This window comes from Coccinella septempunctata, chromosome 7 (genome assembly GCF_907165205.1).
Source record: "Coccinella septempunctata chromosome 7, icCocSept1.1, whole genome shotgun sequence".
Lineage (NCBI taxonomy): Eukaryota > Metazoa > Arthropoda > Insecta > Coleoptera > Coccinellidae > Coccinella > Coccinella septempunctata.
Genome location: NC_058195.1, coordinates 8,034,990 through 8,056,283, shown reverse-complemented (window position 1 = coordinate 8,056,283; position 21,294 = coordinate 8,034,990). Strand labels below are relative to the sequence as shown.

The following is a 21,294-nucleotide window of genomic DNA, read 5'->3' as shown; positions in this document are numbered from 1 at the left end:
ATTTGACTTATATAAGCAAAAATTCCTCGTTAAAAGCTTAATTTTTCGAGCAATTGTAAACTATGCACTGGAACTTTTATCATGTGATTGAAAGACAATGCATTAGATTTACTGTTATCAGCTACTTATTTCATGGAGATGTGTTAAAGTGAAGGAGGAATTAAGAAAAAACAGCAAATTATAGGTACAACAATGTATTAAAATCTTTATGTACAGCTTTACATATTATTAACCCTATAAACTCATTGTATCTTTCAACACAAGGAGCCTCTCGATCATTTTGGATCTTGTCTTCAACATCTCTCGTTGCTTCTCTTCAATCTTATCGGATTTCAAATTTTTTCGAACGAAAAGTTGAAGGAAAAGCCTCAGACTTTCCCTGAACATCTTGAGTGTATCGGACTGTGCAACGTTCTTGAACACATTGAGACAAGTCTCAGTATCGTTATGCAGCAGAATACCCAAGAATATTTGTCTCAAGAACCTTGTGGTGGTTCCATCCATTTGAGAGAATGGAATAACCTGAAAATTCGTTCATATTATTTATCCGTCAACATGTGAAAATGACCTAAATTACCTTTAGAGTAGAAATAGGGAGTCCTTGATTCAAGAACAGATGTATCAAAAGGCTGGCCAAAGATGAGAGACAATTAGCAGATTGTTTTTCCATCGCTTTCAATTTGTCCCACATGGAATATTTGAGCGCCAACTAAAAAAAACGGATATTATTGGTTAAAGACGTTTCTATTTTTTGAATCCATCATTTTTTGTTGTTTATGATTCTCACCATATATTTTCTATTGTAGTCACAGAACTTTTGAGCTAAGTAAGCGTAATATGGATTGAAAGGATTCTCCTTAACACAACAATGTAAAATAACATGAATTATTTCCCGTTCCTGATTCTTTGTCAACCCTAGGTGCATCAATTTTTCAAAAGCATCGTCGTAACCCTGCAAACATTTTTTTTATTTTGTGAATCTCTTTCAAAACAAACTGATAAATAATCCAGACTGCATTCTACTTACATCGGCCGACATAATAACACAGAAAATATCCCTTCGTGTATCTGTATTCATCCTCATTTTCCTAGCCATTTCAAGCAATTCTTGGGAAAATTTTTGTTTTCCCTCCTTCTTCTTAGGTTTTTCTCGGTTTTCCGAATTTCCGGTCCATGCTGAACCAACAACCCACCACTTACCTTTTTCCTCGGCTGAAAAAAGTTTAGCATTTTAAAAACGCAACAAAACAAACTGCAGTTACTTTACCTTTCAATAAATCTTCCAAACTGATGTTGAGTTGCGTTACATAATTCCCTTTCCTTATAAAACCCTTCATAACTTTTTTCAAGTGTTCTGAATAGCTGTCGTCATAGTTCGGTATTTTAGTCATGTTGTTATTTTTAATGGCAGTCAACACGTTCAGTAAAAATCTGAGTCTCGACCTGGAAATTTTCAAATGTAGGAATATTTAGAAAAATTATTATTTGATGAACATACCCATTTACTGCGTCATTTGTAATAGTTGCTGCTTTCTTGTTCGATTCTAAAATGAAGTCCTTCAATGCAAGAGGATCATCTTTCCTCAACACGAATCCAACATTTCTCAAAACGTGCAGAATGCAGTCCACATTTTTTTCCGTGAACTCTTTCCCGAGCTCGTTTAAGATTTCATGCATCAATTTGGAGTCAAATATCTTGAAATTGTACATTTGGGCTAAACTGATAACTATGTTATCTAGAGTTTTGTCTTCTACTTCCAATTTGCTCTTCATATGTTCGTCGAATTTTGTAACGAGATCCTGCAGAAAATGTGCCCCTGAAATAGATTATTTAAAAAAAGCGATTCTTTAAAACGTTCAATGGACCTACCAACTTCCGTTCCTACATTAGCGTGGAGAATGGCCACCAATAAGATATGCTCCATGAGTAGACGTTCTGGAGTTAGAACTTGGGAAATGATGGATTCATTTATAAGCGTTCCCAACGTTTCGTTCATGTCATTTCTGCTATTGTTCATATAAAGATTTTCGACTTGTTTAGCGATATTATGCATATTACTTATTGCCAATCTATTGAGCAATCCTGTAAAGGAAAAGTAAAAAAATTCCTCAAACGGAAATGTGATCTAAAAAATTATCTAACTTATATGCAATAAAGGAATGTTTAGTTTTTTCATCAGAAGGATAACAAAATTCAAGAATTGATTACCTTTGAGCTGTTTTTTCAACCTATTCAATTTTTCTAGTGTTTCCTTATCTGCATTACTATCTTGGTTCATTTTAGCTCGAACAGCTGGTGGTATGTATTTCTGATTTGATTTCTGAAAGAATGGATAATTAACAGATAATAACGGCTAAGAATATATTGATACCTACATTTATCAGAGAACCATCTCGAGCATGGAGCCTTCCATAAATGTCCTCCCAAGTTCCATCAGCATTTACTTTGGCTGCTCCTTTGATTTTGTTGGTTCTCGCATCACTGTATATTTCTTCATTTTCACCATCTGTTTCCCTCTCAACATCTTCCATTTCACCATCATCACTCATATCATTGTTCTTCTCCAAAGTTTCTTTGTTTTTCTTTATACCCTTTTGTGGTGTGTTTTTTACATTTTTCTTCCTGTTATCATCCATTTCAATGTCTTCGAAATCACTTTCTTCATCTCCTATTATGTCTTCAATATCGTCATCACTGCAACTTTCATTGGTCTTCAATTTTTTAATTCTAGTTTTCTCATTTTTCTTTGATTTTTTTGCATTTGTCCCTTTGCTTTCATCATCATCTATATCTTCCATGTCAATCTCTTCATCCTCGGCTTCGCTTTCCTCTACATCACTCACTTCACTTCCTTCTTCATCATCCATTTCACTCTCCTCTTCATCTATATCACTTTCATCTTCATCATCTATTTCACTTTCTTCTTCATCATCTTCTGCACTTTCTTGCTCAAAATCATCAACATCACTTTCATCACCTAGTACTTCTGTATCTTTTTTTTGTTTTTTCTTAACTTTCCCTTTATCATTCTCTGCTCTTTTTCTCTTCAGAGAACCATTTATAGTGTTTCCATTAGAGAACTCTTCTTCTTCATCCACATCTGACATGTCTTCTTCACTAAAATTGCTTTCACCTCCAGAAAAATCATCACTCATGCTTCGATCATCTTCATCTTCAGAGGATTCGTTTTTGTTCTTCTTACCACTAGACTTATTTTTTGATTTTTTCTGTTTCTTAGTGATTAATGCTAGGTCTTCAGCAAAATCATCATCCACATCTGTAAACTTTTTCTCAGCTGCTGCAATTACTTTCATTTGTTCTGGGTCACACATTTCTAGGATATCTGAAAAATAATTGTCGAGAATGAAGTATACTAGTTAAATGAGAATGCTTGATCACAAAAAATTTCATTGAACACTTTGCTTACAGTCCAATCCACTTTCGACAAACATTTTAGGTAATCCTTTTGATTTTCTCTTGTTCAATTTCAATTGTTTCTCTAATTTCTTAATATTACGATCCTCTTCTTCATTGGCTAACATTAATTGCTTCTTTCGTTGTTCTGCCATTTTCTTCTTCAACGTTGCTAACTCTTGAACCTCCTTCTTCCTCTCTTGATCTACCAAGTTAACAGCGACCTGAAGAACAAGTAGACGATAAAAGAATTGATTACAATTTACCAATAAAAATTGATCACCTTCTTGTTCTTTGTTTTCGTGACCTTTTGTTGTGTTGGTTTTTCAACTTTTTCAGTTGCTTTTTCAAGTGACTGGACTTGTTTCTCTGGCAGTGGCCCATTTGAATGTTTTCCTCTGCTGAAGTATTCATTCTTTCTTGCCTTTTTTTGCTTCCGCTGTTCCTTCCTCAGTTGTTTCCTTGTTGGAGCTTTGGAAGGCATCTTTTTCATCTAAATTCAAAACTGACAAATATTAATAACGATACTCACGCCGCAAAATGTGATAAATATTTGAATTTTTGACAAGCATTTAACTAGTTTTCTAACCTCAAATGTAGTCCAGTTGAGGTTAGGTATATTTGATCTCAACATAGAATTACAAATATCTTGTCTATGGATCTAGTTTTGAAATTGTGGGGATGGCTTGTGCGAGAACGATAATGAAGAATTTTTTATTCTTGAAATGATCCAATTCAACTCCTACAAATAATTCCAATGTGTGAAAACGCGTAAGAAAAAACAGGGAAATCTAATAGCTACAAATTTGGCTCGCAGACTCAGATCAATAAATTTTTATTGATCTGAGCTCATAGAGCATCAAAGATTGGCGGATGCGCTACTTGAAATATTAGCTACCGATTTTGTATTCCCGTCCTTTTGAATTAATGGTATTTTCATTACATTTTTTTGTGAGGGGCTGATTCGTGAAGTTATAAAGTTGTTGGATTTAATGCGGTATTCATCCTGTAATTTCATAAATGAAATAAAATAAAAACGGAGACTGAATTAAGCAATGCTGAAATGGCGACAAATTATCGTAAATTTCGATTCTCCAATTTCCGGTCTTCCACATTTCCCAAGAAACCACTATAAATCACTTCTGCCGCTGCACAAAATGAAAATTACGAACAGAGTTCGTCCCTCCTCTTTTAATTCCCAAAACTGGGAGCAGATAACATTTTTATTACCTTGAAGATAAATGCTCTGGTGATACAGTTTTTCGACGACAGTCTAAGCTTTATCTGATGCCATATTTTCTTGCAATTGTGTTCTTTATTTGAGATATTGTACTAGGTTTGTTTTTGGCCTAATTCACCGCGAAGAGAAAGAAATATGGAGCCCTTAATATGCAAACTGGGTCGATTTAGATGTAATCAGCGGGCGTTCCACTAAGAATACATTTCGAAGCTGTTTATCTTCATTTGAATTTAGCTCGAATATTGTCACTTCCAAACAATGACTCGAAATTCTCTTAATACCGGTAGATTCGGGTGACTTGGGACAGTGCTGTAACCCTAGCAGATTTCTTACCATTTATGAGTGAAGGAACAAACTTATAAGATTGTGTAGCGTCTTTTTGGTTAGTTTAACAATTAATTCCTGTTGAGTTTGCCATGAACAGAGCGTTTGAATTGGCAGGAAAAATTAACGAATGCAGGAGATTAAAAGCGCGGTTTTTATGGCCCCTATACTTTCTAGTGTCCTGCATGTGTTTCACTTTGTGCATGTGTAATTTTTTTTCTGGATACGTGGGATATTGGGATATTAGATATGTCATGAAACAAGGTTATTTACAAATCAAACAGCAACACGGATCTCATTCATTTAATTTGTTGTTTCGTAGGGTGACTTGGGACAATGCCGAATAGATACAAAAGCGGCGCATTGGCAGCAGGAAATATGCCGATTTTTCGCAGGATATTATTATTTACGTTATTTCCACGAAGAAATCACCAAATAATGAAAGAAATCAAAGTTCCCTTGTTTTGTTTAGTTTTTTTTACATTTGAGTTGCAATATATTTACTTTGGCTGTAATAGAGGTTTATTATTTAATTTCCTTACCGAATTTCAACTATATAATCACTAATTCTAATTTTCAAAACTATACACCGTCCCAAGTTACATATTTCATTCGAGAGTTGAGAAATCAATGGATTTTAACTTGTGTCCCAAGCCTCCCAACTCGGTATGTGACTTGGGACAAGTATATTTTATTTTTATTCAATGTATATCCAAATTCTGAAGCATGGTATATATCCTAATCAATGGTCTGAGTCATTAAGCATATTCGAACCAAAGATTATAGAGTAGAAAGATAGGAAACGAAGCGACTAGAGTGATGCGAGCGCCATCTGTGTTTCAAATGTGTTTTTAAGGCCCTAAGACTGGTTAAAATTTTAATTCGAGGGACATATGAAATTTTGCGAGATGTCAGAGTCATATGGCCATTTTGATCAAACAGGTTTTGAATGTTTTGATTCTCGTATCCATAGACAACCTCGTATCGCCTTTTGTTTTTCAAGCCCGTTCTAGTTGCTGATTATTGAAATTTGTGTCTAATTTCTTGGCGAAAACCTCAAAATATCGTTCGAAAATTATTGTATAGTGAAGAACTGTGGATCAAATAAAACGAATTTTACTAAGGAAAATGGGAATGTAAGTATTAAAACTGGTAACATGTGACACAGTCATTCATTGATTTTTACTTTCAGTGCTACGAAGTGGATAAAATTTTCAGGGCGTAGAGGCCTGCAAACACTACTGACTACACCATGGGCAATGAACATTTTACTGCAAGGCGATTGAGAACTGTTCATCCACGTAAATTGTTCTATGCAGGAAGCATCCCTCGCATGAAGGGCTCATTTAGGGGAAATTATGACTTTTATACGTCCATTCAAAGATTCTCAATTGCCTTCAATATATTCAGAAATGCAAAAGTTTTATGGATTTCGATTTGGGAATCGGGTGATTGTCAAATTGGAAAGTCAAAGTTTTATGAAACCTTCTGTGAGTGTTTTATTCATTCGTCAATCAATTTGTATATTGTGCCATAAAGAGACCATACCATGAAGAAATCATAAAAAAGCATGAAGAAATTATACTGACAGGCTTGAATACAGGTCTTGTATACCTCTGTAAGGTTTTTTCATTTGTGGTTCTGAAAATTTTGTTAATAATATGTAAGTAACGGTAAATTGAATATTCGTTCATATCAAATTCTAATATAAATTGTACAAATTCAATTTGTAAATTTATTATAGATTGCAAATAAATTTATCACATCCAACAGAGTATTCCATTGATACCAATCGATTCCAAACAATGTTCAGATGAAAACTAACATCCTGGTTACAAAACAAAACCATCCTCTTGTTTTATCGCTCAGGATGTTTGTTTTCCGATCTCAACAAGGTCAATATTGAAAATCAATACAAGGAATAGAATTCGAATTTCGCGCCCCTCAATTATAAAACAGAAAACTGTTATTAAACAGTTTTTCTGTATTGATAATACGTTTTCAGCGCCATCTCATTGTCAAATGTGTTTTCACTGGCCAAAATGTAGTCGGTTTTTAGTACTAGCGATATGAGGGCGTTTCCTATCTTGCTACTCTATAATCTTTGATTCGAACCTTGTTTTCAGATAAAAATAGGTCACCGTTTTGAAAATATGACAAGTTGAAATTTGAATTTCAAACTCGTCCAAAGTCACCCGAATCTACGGTATGTAGTTTTACTGAACACTACAATGGGTTAGTTCATGTTAGTGGTACTGGGGATATTTCCTTGTCTTGAACAGATATCTAGCTTATTTTCAGCGTGTGATAGAACTGAGCAGAATTCACATTGAATCAAACAATTTACTGTTAGTATAAGGAAATTCTTCTTCCATACGCCTAGGTCGCCCAGACACTTGGGATAACCAAAAGGACATAGCTCATCTAGATTTAGAAGAGCCTGATGCCAGTCATGGAATGCTCTGGATATTATGTCCAGAGTAACTCATATCGATTGCCCATATCACTCAATAGCACTTGACCACACGTCAACGTAGGAGATCACCTGTTGATCGGCGAATGCAGAAATACTTATATACTTTTGTGATTACTTTATTAAATGCTGGAAATGGGCACCATTCACTTTCATACAGTAATATTAGTTTTGCTGAAAACGTTCAAGTACTTCACTCAGGATTTCTGGTCTAATTTGACGGCATTCATTAATGATCCGAGTTCGCAAATCATCCAGTAACTCAGGCTGGGTAGCTTAATCTTGGATTTCAAGTAACCCCATGGAGAAAAGTCCAGTGAAGCCAGATCAGGTGATCTGGATGGCCACTCAATATGTACCCTTCTTCCAATCCAGGCGTGAGGAGAATTTTCATCTAAAAACTGACGCACCGGTTGAACCAAATGAGGTGGTGCGCCATCTTGTTGGAAAATGATCGTTTGATGATTAACATCAAATTTTTGATGACGCTGAGTGTGAGTTCCTGGACCAATCTATCTTAAAAGGATACAATTCATGTTGTTTGAGGATTTTAATGATTGTTGTGCGTGAAACACAAGACACGTCGGACAATTTCCTAGTACTAAAGGTCGGATCCATTGCTACATGACCTAAGACAGCCACGTCCCTCGCTTCGCCTCTTACAGGGACTCGTTTTTTGTTTTCAACTGAACCAGTAGCGTCAAATTTGGCATCCAGTTGCACAAGGTGAGCAGCGGATACATTTCTTCCAGGATGTCGTTTGTTAAATGAAGCCGCTGTTTTTCTCGCAGTCGTTACTTCCAAAAAACAATTTTATCCTTTCAATTTGCTTCCTTTCTTCCCTCCATAGTTGTATAAGTTTGAACTGGCGATAATAAAAACTGTAAATGAGTAAAGCTCCCAATGTTAGTGGCAATTAAAATATTTTTTTTCATATTGCACCAACTTGACCTAAACTTTTCATCGAATCCGAAAGGACATAGACCATTAACCTTCCAAATTCTTATATCCCATTTGACGACAATTTTTATGGACCCCTGTTATAAATTTCATCGTTTAGATGTGCCTCCACCCCCGCCCTGAGTTGAAGACGTCCAGCGTGTGACGTTAAAAATTCATAGATCTTTTTTTCAACCTGGAAGGATAGGGTACGCGAGGGGGATCCCGCACAGTCAATGAAACAGCGTTGGCGAGGCCTCCCAGCGCATGGTTTCGAGGAGGAGGACAGAATCTGGGGGTTCGTGTCGGGGTTGAGAGAGAAAGGGCTGCTTCGGCTACTCCACGCGAATCATACAGGTTTAGTTCCGTCGCGGCTCCCGAAAGCGGTTTGGCGGCGTTCTACAGGTGCGCATTTTGCCGGATCCGCGTATTTACCGTGCGGCGAAAAAACCGCGTGCCGCAGTGTCACCGGTTGTTGTTTTGTGCTGTTTGGGAAGTTTTCGGTCGCTATAAACTCACACGGGACAGGGTGAATCTATTTTATCTTCTCGGAAATAAGTGAGTTTCCTTGTCAAATTCGAAAAATGCAGGAATATACTTCTGCGACGATTTTTTCCTTTGAACTTCGTGTTGGTTGGTGAAACCGTCTGTCAAAATTGAAATATACTCAATACCTTTAGAGTTACGTACGTTTGTCTTAAACAAAAAAGCGAATTCTTCGATTTTTAAAATGTCTAAATTTGTTTTTCAACGGATTATCACTGGCTTCTGCTTGTGGGATGGGAATTTGGCTTGAAAACTTTAAAAATGTCTTTCAGTTCACGCATTGAAGCTCTGCACATTGAGGGGAAGTAATACCTTAAGAATCTCCATTCAAAAACGCCATTCACTGTTTCTTGTTTCCTAATTTACACTTTCAATTTCTTACGTGAAGCCTTGATTTTTTTTAAATTGAAGTTAAGTCTTGATGTCACCCCGTCTCTTTTTTTTAATTTTGTTGTTTTTTTATGAGAAAATACCTCTCACGGAGTAATTTCTACTTTTCAACTATTGCCATTGGGTATTAAACCTCAATACCTAAATACTCAATGCTATTGCTCAAAGATGTGACACATTTTCGTATTTGGGGTAGCATCCGTAAAGCAACTAATGTCGATCGTCGTGATCTCGAATAGTATGTACTACTTACCCTTAAGTAATTCAAGTATATGCAAACAGTTTCTGTATGCAAGTAAAAACCTCCCATTCATTCGTCGATGGGTCTGTACAAGGCTTCCCATTTTGGGCACTTTTGCGGGGTATTTATTGCCCTTATCTTGAAAGCTAGAGGATTGTTGTTTTCATGATAGTGTGATACTTTGAGATTGAAAATGGGGAAGCAGAATTTTGATACTTCTTTTGGTTTTTGAGACACAGGGTCGAATTGAAAAGTATCACATAATTGAAGAACATAATAGAAACTATATTCATATTATTCGTTTCTAGTCTTATTTTCGAAATATTTTGAAAACACTGCAAGAATTTCTGAAAAGCTACTGGTTACTCAACTACAACGTCTGGAGAATTTCAGGATTAGGTATCTGATACCTTAAATATTCCATATTAAAGGCATCATAATAAATCACATTGTGGGTGTGTATAACTTAAAAACTACACATAAAACGCACAACAATTAATCAAATTGTGCTGTTGAACACTGAGCGACATTCCTATAATCCGTTTCCGTTGAAATAACTAGCGTGATGAATACATAATCCAAAAATCTAACAGGTTGTTCTGTTGTCATTCCGCCAGTGAATAATGAAAATTTGAGGGTGGTTATTCATACTGCAAAGGAAGGCTTATTCTGACTACCATCAGCGGGGATGCGGTTAGCCACAGTTATATATACAGGGTGTATATGAATATTGAAAGGGGTAGAAAAAGCCACGGGTTTGAAGAGAGCAACGGTTTCCAGCAATGGTTTTTTCGATTTCGCTTATACTATACAGGGTGAGTCTTTGACTCGTAAAAATATTTTAACAGTATAATCTTGAGTTCAAAAGAAACACTTTTTTCCAATACCATTTTTTCCGATTCCGATAAAAAGAAAAAGCCATTTTAAGTTTTCATAATGAGCTGTGCCACCTATGGAAAAACAAAATTACCTTCAGAACTAGCTAAATCTGTAACACTACACATCTGCGGATCTTTTAAACAGAGTTTTATTCAGCCAAAGTACCCGATTTTTCAAATTTCACAGATACTTTTTAATTTTTGAACATCAAATTAATCGAAAACGGCACATTATACGAGAAAATATGAAGAATACTTTCATTTAAGAAAACGTTCATATACAATAGATAGCGTCCAACTTAGTTTCAAGAATTGGTTTCTTTAAATTTTTGGTATTTTTAGGGTGCGTAGTTGTGATAATGAGAAAACTGGAAGATGTGGGTGATAACTTGTGTGTGATTAATCAAATAAATGAAGAACTATATTCCGAAATTCAATTCATTTGATAAAACCGTTTGTGAGAACTAAAAATAACATTTTTTATTATTTTTATCAGCCTGTATTTGTTAAACCGAGCCGTTTCGGAAAAAATGGTAAAGCAAAAAAGTGTTCGTTTTGACCTCAAGAATCTACTGTTGAACTATTTGTACGAGTCACCCTGTATAGTATAAGTGAAATCGAAAAAAAAACCGTTGCTGCCTTCACACCTGTGAAAAAGCTACCTCTTTTTTCGTAAGAAACTTTTTTCCATATTAATATTTTACAATAAAAAAATTAATTTCAGATAGCTCGTTTCATTATTAACAAATGAGGCCTTATATGTTTTCTTGATCAAGTTTACGGTTTTTGAGAAAAAAATTATTAACAGATAATCCTCCTGATTCGTAGAGGCTAGAATTATTTTCGACCTTAGATTAATCTATAGGTCGTTTCGTTTGCATCAAAAGTGTAGCACTTTTCCACACTCGATTTTAGTATTCGTTTGCTGATTGAATTTACACAAATGTAGAGGAGGTGTAGTTTATCTACATCTCCGTTTGACTTTGTGTCAAACTACACTTCTCTACACTGGTGTAAATCAAATCGAGTGTAGAAAAGTGCTACACTTTTTATGCAAAAGAAAGGACCTTAGTTGACATTTTTATTGAGAACTGGTACAAATCTTAGAACATAAATACATGGAATGGACATTGACGTGCTATGAATGTACATATTTGTTGTGGTACAAACATTCCATGCTTCTCTGTCTAGCGCGAAACTAAGGCAGTGGCGTCAAATAAATAAATTTATATAGATCTTACCTTTTTGTACGGAAAATTGGCCTGACAATGATGTCAGATTCAACTATCACAATTGTGATTGGCGACACTGAGCAACTATCTCACTCTAGTCTTTGGACAACAGCAAATATTTTTTTCCATTCCTTGTATCTACGTTTCAAGGTAAAAATATCAACTAAATGTGATAAAACAAATTATAAACTTTTCACGAATTGAATATCATGTTCAATAGATAGAAGATACACGCTGAAAGGCCAAATGAAATACATCACGAATATCAAGAAAGAAATGTTCATCGATTTTACCAAACGAATTTGTTGCTTTTCGATTACCTACTATTCAAAGACAACATAAAAACTAAGACAAAAGTTTTCAAGACTTATCCAAATCGCGACACAGGTGTACATATCCCCATGCAAAACACGCACGATGATTTTCATCTTAATTCATCGGTCAACATAACCGGAAAATTCGCATGCAACCTAGTTGATTTTCCCTGATGAAAAATCATGCAATCCGAGCAGCAATCATCCGAAGGACTACCCTTTCACTCCGCTTCTATTATGGCCGTACTAAATCTTTCAAGACATCATAAATCAAACTGTCTGCCCCAGAAGCTAATTCAAAAAATATCTAGAAAAATTAATCGTGTCCAGGTCTATATACTAAATATAGGCTTCCCAACTTAAAATACATCCAGTTTTTATATTCTCCATCACGCATGTTCGTGGTCTTATCTAAAAGGGCAACATTTAATCTGCGAAAATTACCCTATCGGTCGAACATACCTCTGGGTTTATCTGTTTTCCGTTTGTTTCTGTTGCTATCTTGAACAGGAAATTAGTCCTTTTTACACTGTAATTTTTGAGGTCGTTCTGATTTATTCAAGTCGTATTTTCGAATGCGACACAGCTAGTTGTGAATAAAAGTAAGTTTTTTAGCATACTTTCACTGTTTCACTTCACCAGAGAGTTGAATAATATCATTGAGTATTGATAATAATATAACCAACCTAAACTTCGCAGAATGAAATTTAAGCTTGTGTACCCCTTAGGAAAATGACGGTTCTGTCAAAGTTAACTATAATCCCAAATGCCTCATGTTAGAGACATTTTTAAAGTGAGATCACCAGATTCAACACAAATTTCAGCCAATCGCACATGATTTTAACAATTTATAATTTCTTAGGGCTACTTGCGACTATGTGCCCTCCTGTGACTGACCTACAGATCCTTCCATACTCTGGGCATGGATAGTCACCAACTAGATCTGGCCGCCTCTGTATTCTTCTCGAGTCTCCATTATAGCTGTGGACCAAAGACCTCCACTGTTATCTGTCTAACGCTAGTTGTTCCCAGTTATGATTGGCATCAACTGATTTTTGGGATTGATGCAGTATATCCTTAAACTGCCTATACTGGCCTCCTGGTTTCCGAGCTCCCTCTGTGAATTCGCCGTACAGAGCTATTTTGGGTAGTCTTGTGTATTGCATCCTCAGAATGTGGCCGCTTCATCTGAATCGGATCCTCGTTACTTGAGTCCCAATTGTAATACAACTCGGGCGCTGCAAGACTTCAGCATTTGAAACTTTGTGGAACCATCTGATGTGCATTATTTGTCTTAGATGACGTTGTTGCGTTTGTTCAAGCTGTTTATTGTGTCGCCTGTAGGGAGTCCAGCCTTCGCTTCCGTAAAGAAGCGTTGGGAGGACCACTGCTTTGTAAACAGCTGTCTTGGTCTTCAGATTAAGGTCGTGATTTTGGAAAACTGTTGTCAAAAATGAGTCTAAGGCCTGAAGCTTTGTATATATGTTTATAGGTGTCCAACATTATCTGTAGATAAAAGTATAGATACTTGCATCCAATGAACTGCATTGATAGGCAATGCATATTTATAAATAATTCTAATCTCAACGTGCTAAATTCGTCATGAAATTTTCCTTCCTCTGTGGTAGGTAATCCTGAATATTATCGGGCTAACCTTGCTTCCTAAACGATTTTTTATAGAAATCTCAATTATCGATTAAGTAGAGTCCAGTGAAAAAATATTGAACACATTTTTTCTTTCCTACAAAAAAAAACAAAATTTTTTCAAAGCCAACCCAACAACACACCTGTCGCTAACTATTTTCATTAGGTATAAATTTCAGAGTTGTCACAGCCATGTGTTATTTTAATTTCGAAACAAACTGCCAGGGATAACGGATCGGTGGATAGGTTTCAAATCGTTGTTTTCATTTCTGAGTTCTGCTTTTAATGAAGTCGAGCCGTCTATTGTACTCTAGTCCCCGGGGAAACTTTGTCATCACGAGTTTGACATTTTAGTCGGGTGTTTACTTTATGAACTGTCGCTTTGGCGTAGCACCGTATAAATCTTCAGATTAAACTTGCATTTTCCACCTGGGTGATTTTCTACAAGACCATTTCGCAGTCAGATATCCTTGGGAGGAATTTTGAAGGGAATTTAGTTTCTTCTCAGGAATCCGGAATCCAGTAATGATTTTGGAGTGGAGTCCTATTCACCTTTAGTTTTTTTCTTGCTAACAATCTTTCATCAATCAGTTTGCAAAAATGTATCAGTTAAAATTGATTCAGTATCCACACACGAAATGATATATACAGGGTGAGTTTTTGACTCGTATAAATATTTCAACAGTAGATTCTTGAGATCAAAAGAAACAATTTCTTCTATACCATCTTTTCCGGTTTAGCCTTGGAAACAAAATTTCCTTCAGAATAACCAGCTGAATCTGTGACTGTTGGAGTTATCGTCTTATTTATGAAATTCTTCCAACTCTCAAGGGATATAATAAAACAATGAACTCTTGAACTTCTTTATTACTTTATTAGTTCTAAGCTAGCACTTCTTAACTTCTAAAACCTCTAAGTGTATTACTTATTTCTAGAGAATACTACAGCAGAATAGACCGAGCTTCATATCCTCCATCAGTTTGTTGATTTAATCCATAGAATCGATTTTAACCATCGATCGGGAGTTTTACATCCAACAATACGACATCTAATCCTTCATGACCACCTATATATGAAGGTGTATTGTTGGTTGTCGTCCATCGGTATTCAGGTGGAGGTTACTTCTAACAGTGACACTACACATTTTTTAAACACAGTTATATTCTGCCAAGTTTGCAAATTTCACAGATAGATATTTGTGAACATCAAATTACTATAAAACGGCGCATTATAAGTGAAAATACGAAGAATACTTTCCATTCACGAAAAGTCCAAATATTCATTAGAAAGTGTCCAACTTACTTTCAAGTGTTGGGTTCTTTGAATTTTCGTTATTTTTATCCTACGTAATGGTCATAATGGGAAAACTGGAAAACGTGGGTGATATCTTGTGTTCGAAAAAGATTCATCGAACAAATGAAAAACTATAGTCTGAAATTCATTTCATTCCATAAAACCGTTTGTGAGATAGAACTAAAATAAACTATTTATGGTTTTTTATCAGCCTGTATCTTTTAAACCGAGCCGATTCGAAAAAAATGGTATAGAAGAAAAGTGTTTCTTTTGGCCTCAAGAATCCACAGTTGAAATATTTGTACGAGTCAAAGACTCACCCTGTATATGATATGAAATCAACATTGGTTACAATCTCAAGGCGTTTTATGATGCAGATCAACGAGGGAAATCACGAACATCTGAGTGAATTTTGTTTAATATTCACCAGCCTCATCTTGAATGTGTTAACCATTTGATAATAATCAACAAAAGTACCAATTGGAATGTTCAAACCCTTTTAGGCCATGGAAAACTAATTCGAAAAAGAATGGGTATCAGAATTTCCCCAAAAACATACTGAAATTTATATTTCGAACAACTATTAGCCAAGTGATCTATAGATCCTCTTCTTCATAGATACTGCAATTAATTTACTCAAACAGAAAAAGGTTAACTTTTCATCTAGTGCTGTACTTTCATCGAATTTTCCATTTGGTGGACCGATACTTTGCCGTTTCCTGGGGTCGTTCATTCGGGGGTAATTAGGCCTTCAGGACTAATGGGGATGAGCATGAAAAGCATCAGGTTTTTGTCGTTTCGCGATCCAGTTGAACTTTCATTTAATCATGCTGCAGGGGGATGGTTGCGACGTTTTCTACAGTCGTAAATCTGGGGTAACTGCCTAATTTTTCAATGAATTCAATATCAGGCCGATAGTGGGCAATTTTTCAACGATTTAGATTGGATTCTTGCTTCTTCGGTGTTTGAGAAACACACAGGCTGGAGATTGTGTACTAAATAGAATTTTTTCCACAGTTTGGTTGGGCTTGTTATTGTATTTGTTCTTTTTACTGAGAAAAAGGGCATTCTATTTCCGTCGTAGGACAAGAAAAGCATATACATTGCTTTGAAGTTCCTCAGAAACGAACCAGTGGATTATTCAATTGTCAAATGTCATCCAGAGAGCTTTCCAAAGTGAACTAAGAAATGAAAAATAAAAAAATTTGGATTTCTCGAAAACTCTATCAGAGATTCAGAAATTTGATATCAATACATGGGTTTTCAAACTCAAAAACTCCCTCCCTCACAAACAAATTATCGACAGATAAGCAGTGGTGGTTCCAGCAGTGATTTTAGGGGGAGGCATTATTTTATATTTGAAATTCTGTAAGGTGTTAGTTGATATGAAATTAGGTTTCTATATAATTTAAATATAAGCTATATGTTTAAAAGAAAACTATTTTCAGACTAATTCTTATTTATCGCATTGTATAAGGCGTGTATCATTAAGCAAGGTAGATTTTTGTACCAACTCTTGGGAGAAACTTGAAGTTTCTGGCCTGAACGAAATACTTATTTTTTCTACATCGTTTAAATTGATCAAAATCAACAGGAAATATGTACCCATGTAGGAATACTTGTTTTTTTTTATACCCCCTAGTTTGAAATAGTTTTAAAACGTGTCACTAATCTATTGATTTGATTTCAGTCCTCAGGATCGGCGTAATCAACAATGAAATATTCATCATCAAATCTGGGTTTCACGTTAATCATATTCCAAATAACAGGTGAGTGATTTTATGTAGGTACAGATTCACATAATCCTGTTATATATTCTGCATTTCTCGCCTATTATTTGAACTCTGGACCCAGAAATTGAGCATGAAATCGAATTGTTCGAAATTGATATTTCAAAAATACTTTGCCCACATCGGAGTTGAAGGAAAACCTGTTATAAATAATATGTATTTTCGAACGAGCATCCACTTAATGTTTTTCAAAGGTGACATACATATTCGTGAGGCAGTAAAGCTTTTTTTATCGTAAGCCATAAATGTGCCATATTTTATTGCTTGAGAAATGTTTCATGTAAAAAGTCGGGTAAAATACAGTTGAAAACGTCTTAGTTCTTAGAGCAACTTGGTTGACAACTATGTTGTCAACGAGCTTGTAAACCACACGAGGTTAAAGGAATATCAACCACTAACCGGCCCACAGACGTTCAACTTGGTTGTCAACACGTCGTGTTGACAACTAAGTTGTCAACTAGGTTGCTCGTCTGTGGGCCGCTTTACTTGCAGTGCTCAAGTATGTAAAGTGACTATGGTGACTGGAAATGAGACAATAACCGATACCCGATATTTTTAAATGATACAACTTATGTTCTTATCGAGATTTCTCGAGAAATATCAGAAATTAGAGAAGTGCAATGACGAAATGACAAGGCTCATTCTAATTGATTGAACATATTGGAAAAGTACAATTTCCTAATACCCCTACAATTTCCATTGAAGACTCTTGCCCATCCACAACACATCCAAATCTGAACCACCCTGAAAAATCTGGAATCACATCTTCATCTTCACCCTTCTATATTCATGAGAGAGCTCATAAAAAGCATAAGCGGAAACGCGACCTCCCCTGGGACACAATTTTTTTTTGGCTAACAGCAATGAAATTTTTCCCGATGTTCTTCTCCTCCAGGTAGAATTGTCGATCTAAATTTATAACGGTTCGATCGATAGGAGACTGGGTCTGGCCCGGTGTTCCTTCCTGTTGGTGGAATGAGGATAATATATGTCGAGACTGAGACGTGACTTTAACTGAAAATACACGTATGATTCCCAAGAAAGTTCCAGTTTCGCTGAAAACGGTCCGTTTATTTATTTTCGATGAAGGGGAAGTAATTCTGTTTCAATTTCTTCGACGGGTTGTGTGTGAGGTCGATGCAGAGGGTACAGGGTGGCATATTTGAACGTACAGGGCAGAACTGTTATCCGCTTTATGGCCACTGATTCTCTCCTTCTTCTAGATGTAGGAATGTGTAATCTTCGTGTATTTTGTTGGCTACGTGGAACAAAGAGCAAAAAACAAACTCAATTCATTTGCCGACGTTTCGTCAAATTTATTGACATCTTCACAGGCTAAAAATCAAAAAACAAGAGACATAGTGAGAAGAAGGAATCAACAACCGAACAAACAACAAAAACGGTCCGATTAAAAACTAACAATGATTGACAATTGAAACATTAATAAAAAACACAAGTGGAATGAAAGTGAGAAATTACAATAAATAATTTGAAATGATGGACAGAAAAACTATTGAAACAAACATACAGTACCTCAAATTGATCAAAAATATCTAAATTCAGACATTGTTCCTTGGATGAAAATTGAATGTGTAATTTTATTCTTTTTTGACATTCACAGACGACAATATTCAACCCAACTCTCAACTATTTCTGTTGTCGGTTGCTAAAGTGTCATTTCGCGAAATAAAACTAAAATTACTGTAGCCGAATAGGAAAAAATGTCAGAATATGACACATATTGTTGCGAATTATGGTTGGGGAGCCCAAGAAAGAAATTTGGGATTTACTGGGGCGTGTTAGATTAATAAAAGGGGAAATACCTTGGACCCTGTAGAGTACCGGTACCAAAAATTACATTTGTATATAGGAGGAATTGTCTAGGGCAGCCTGTCAGAATAGTAAAACAAAACGATCATTGTACATACTCGAGCTTGTCAGATTAAAATATATGTGGTTAATTACATGGTGAAAAGTATATATTCTCTTAATCTGACAATTTAAGCGTGACGAAAATGTGTGACAGGGCGCCAAACTTGCACAAAAAAACGTCACGTGTACATTTTCGAGCGTGGTGACTTTTTTTCTTTTCTTGAAGGTAGTGATTTAAGAATAACGGAAAAATATAATCTGACAGTTTCAGCAAGCCGAAACAATAAAAATTGGCCATAAAGGTCACAAAAATCAGTTTGTTTTTAAATTATCTCCTCTCCTGGGCTTCAAATTGTTTTCGCATCTATAATAAAAGTTGTAGGGCGTAACATTTTCTACAAAATTTGCCCGAAGCAATTTTTTCTACGTTTGAACGTTTTCGAGATATATGGCGATGAATGTACATTAGACTAGGTTTCTACATTGACCTTGGCCTTTGGCATGTGTGGCTAAGCTCCTCGCCCTTATCGCCCTCTATCTCGGAAACGGTTAGAAGTATGTGAAATAGCTTCAGGCAAAAGTCGTATAGAGTTTTATCATCTACAACTTTCATAATGAATACAGAAACGATTGGAAGTACAGGAAGAGAGTTATTTTAAAAAAATGCCTTGTTATCATCTTCAAACTGTCAGATTAGGAAAACCTCACCTGATTAGTGTGAGATTAATGGGTCAACAGGTCTGCAACACCGAGATTAACCATCTGTATGAAAATCTGTCACGCTCGAGTTTTTTTTTGCATTTTCAAAGGACCGCTGTGACGTGTCACGCCCGAATTGTCAGTCCCTTGAAAAGTGCTTCCTTCCTTTTTTTACCATTTACAACTCTTCTGTACGGCCAGCCCCACCAGGCAAACTGTCAGATTAACTTGAATTTATCAGATACACGTAGGGCACATACCTACAGTATCTTAATCTGACACACTCGAGTATGTACACCTGACGATTTTTCTGCATCTTTGAGAACCTGCAGACGCTTTATCCACCGCTGAAAGAGCATATGTACATCATAGAACCTTTTTTTCTTTCTACCATCTAATCTTCAAAATCTACTAGGTCTTCACGACGCTAGAGTAAATCTCGACTTAACGTCGTCGGCTCCCCAACTATAAGGCCAGGCGCAAATAGAAACGCAGGTTAGTTAGGCGACGCAGCGTGGGTTTTTGTTAAAACATAGAAAAGAACAAGACTGGAATTTACTTCCATCTACTGACTTTTCTAACTTGTGAAGTGTCTGTGTTCATTGGATGAACAACGTTTTTCCATATAGCCAACTATAGAACCAAACAAGATTTCAAAGTCGCAATATTTTATGACTCAACATATTCTCCTCTTAATTGGATATATTCATTACATCGAACCTGCAACTTCTCTGGACCTTTTAAAAAAAAGTGTTTCTTTTTGCTCTGCAAACCAGACCTCCACAGCTTTTATTACCTCCTCGTTGGAAGAAAATTTACGACCTTTTAAACTTTTTTTCAGTTGAGAAAAGAGATGATAGTCGGATGGAGCCAAATCTAGTGGATAAGGAGGGTGTTCTAGTAATTCGAACCCTAAATCACGAATTTATTGCATGGCAACATGAGATTTGTGTGCATCAGGTGCGTTGTCCTGCAAAAACAAAACACCTTTGGATAGCATAGCAAATAAAGTTTGACAGTGACAGTGACAGTGACAGTGACAGTGACAGTGACAGTGACAGTGACAGTGACAGTGACAGTGACAGCGACAGTGACAGTGAGTATTTGCGCCTGGCCTTAGGCCAGGCGCAAATAGAAACGCAGGTTGGTGAGGTGACGCAGCTTTTTACTGCGCTGCGCGGTCTTGTTCTTTTCTATGTTTTACAAAAACTCACCCTGCGTCACCTCACTAACCTGCGTTTCTTTTATATGCGCCTGGTCTTAGTAGTGAAATTCACTCCTGGACGGGTTCAAAATTAAGTATGAACACCCTGCATATCACTCACATCTGAATCCTTCACCAATATTCATTCTGATCAGGTGAAGCAACAACTATAGATCTAAACGAAGTTATGCTAACGTCATACTCCTCATCACTATTCATGTTTCAACCTGTGGAGAACCACCTCACCGTATTCTATCTGTAGGGGGAACGGAAACGATGATGACTGATACAGCCGTTCTGTGGCCGTCTTCTACCTCGTTGTTAGCACGCCGATCGATCTAATAATTCAGTTACCAGCATCATTGTGCGCCTCCTTCCGTTTTCCACCTTGTCCGTGCGAGGTCTCCACAGTCCCCTTTGTATCTGTTCTACCTTCCAGGACTCACCGCACGAAGAATAAACAATGAGGGGAAGTTTTCCGAGTGAATGGAGAATTGGCATAACACGCCCTGCCGGAGCTAAAACTTTCTGGAAGAATTACCGGAATACGAAATGTGTTCCTTAGTTTCTCGTGCTTGTGCCTCTTTTCATGAGGCAAATATTTGACTATCGTTTGCGATGTGGATGTTGTTGAAAAGGCGGTCTGATAATCGCTGTTTTCCGAGTGAGGAAGTTCGGGATGTGCATGCTGATACGAAGAATTTAAGTGGATATATCTACCGAAACTTTCCTGGCATCGAAACGAGAGAATCACGTCCGACAAAAAAACAGATATGCATTTTTTATCAACATCGGAATTT

The 21,294-nt window shown here is 36.3% G+C and overlaps 2 protein-coding genes across 3 annotated transcripts in view; one reads left to right on the top strand and one right to left on the bottom strand.

Annotated features, from left to right (window-relative positions):
• Nucleotides 1–178: 178 nt before the first annotated feature.
• LOC123317297 (nucleolar MIF4G domain-containing protein 1 homolog) lies at nucleotides 179–4,026 on the bottom strand. Its single transcript, XM_044903753.1, has 11 exons — nucleotides 3,699–4,026; nucleotides 3,429–3,639; nucleotides 2,377–3,344; nucleotides 2,210–2,321; nucleotides 1,871–2,083; nucleotides 1,499–1,817; nucleotides 1,268–1,443; nucleotides 1,028–1,212; nucleotides 788–952; nucleotides 578–709; nucleotides 179–522 (listed from the first exon to the last, which is right to left on the bottom strand). The coding sequence occupies exons 1-11, from the start codon at nucleotides 3,906–3,908 to the stop codon at nucleotides 235–237; spliced, it is 2,979 nt and encodes a 992-aa protein (XP_044759688.1). The 5' UTR covers nucleotides 3,909–4,026; the 3' UTR covers nucleotides 179–234.
• A 4,400-nt stretch (nucleotides 4,027–8,426) lies between these two features.
• LOC123317402 overlaps nucleotides 8,427–21,294 on the top strand; it is a 162,063-nt gene continuing 149,195 nt past the window's right edge. The window contains exons 1-2 of one of the 2 annotated variants that reach the window (XM_044903917.1): nucleotides 8,427–8,949; nucleotides 16,620–16,698. In XM_044903917.1, coding sequence (XP_044759852.1) covers nucleotides 16,644–16,698 — 55 coding nt within the window. In that variant the 5' untranslated portion in view covers nucleotides 8,427–8,949; nucleotides 16,620–16,643. Of the gene's footprint in view, nucleotides 8,950–12,485; nucleotides 12,595–16,619; nucleotides 16,699–21,294 lie in introns of those variants that run through there. The other variant, XM_044903916.1, reaches the window with a different exon arrangement.

Excerpts from the sequence above, each read along its gene's own strand:
- LOC123317297 (XM_044903753.1), bottom strand. The coding sequence starts at position 3,908 with ATGAAAAAGATGCCTTCCAAAGCTCCAACAAGGAAACAACTGAGGAAG. Across the intron at positions 2,322-2,376 it reads GAGATGGTTCTCTGATAAAT|AAATCAAATCAGAAATACAT; the intron begins GTAGGTATCAAT and ends CCATTCTTTCAG. Across the intron at positions 2,084-2,209 it reads GTTGAAAAAACAGCTCAAAG|GATTGCTCAATAGATTGGCA; the intron begins GTAATCAATTCT and ends TTTCCTTTACAG.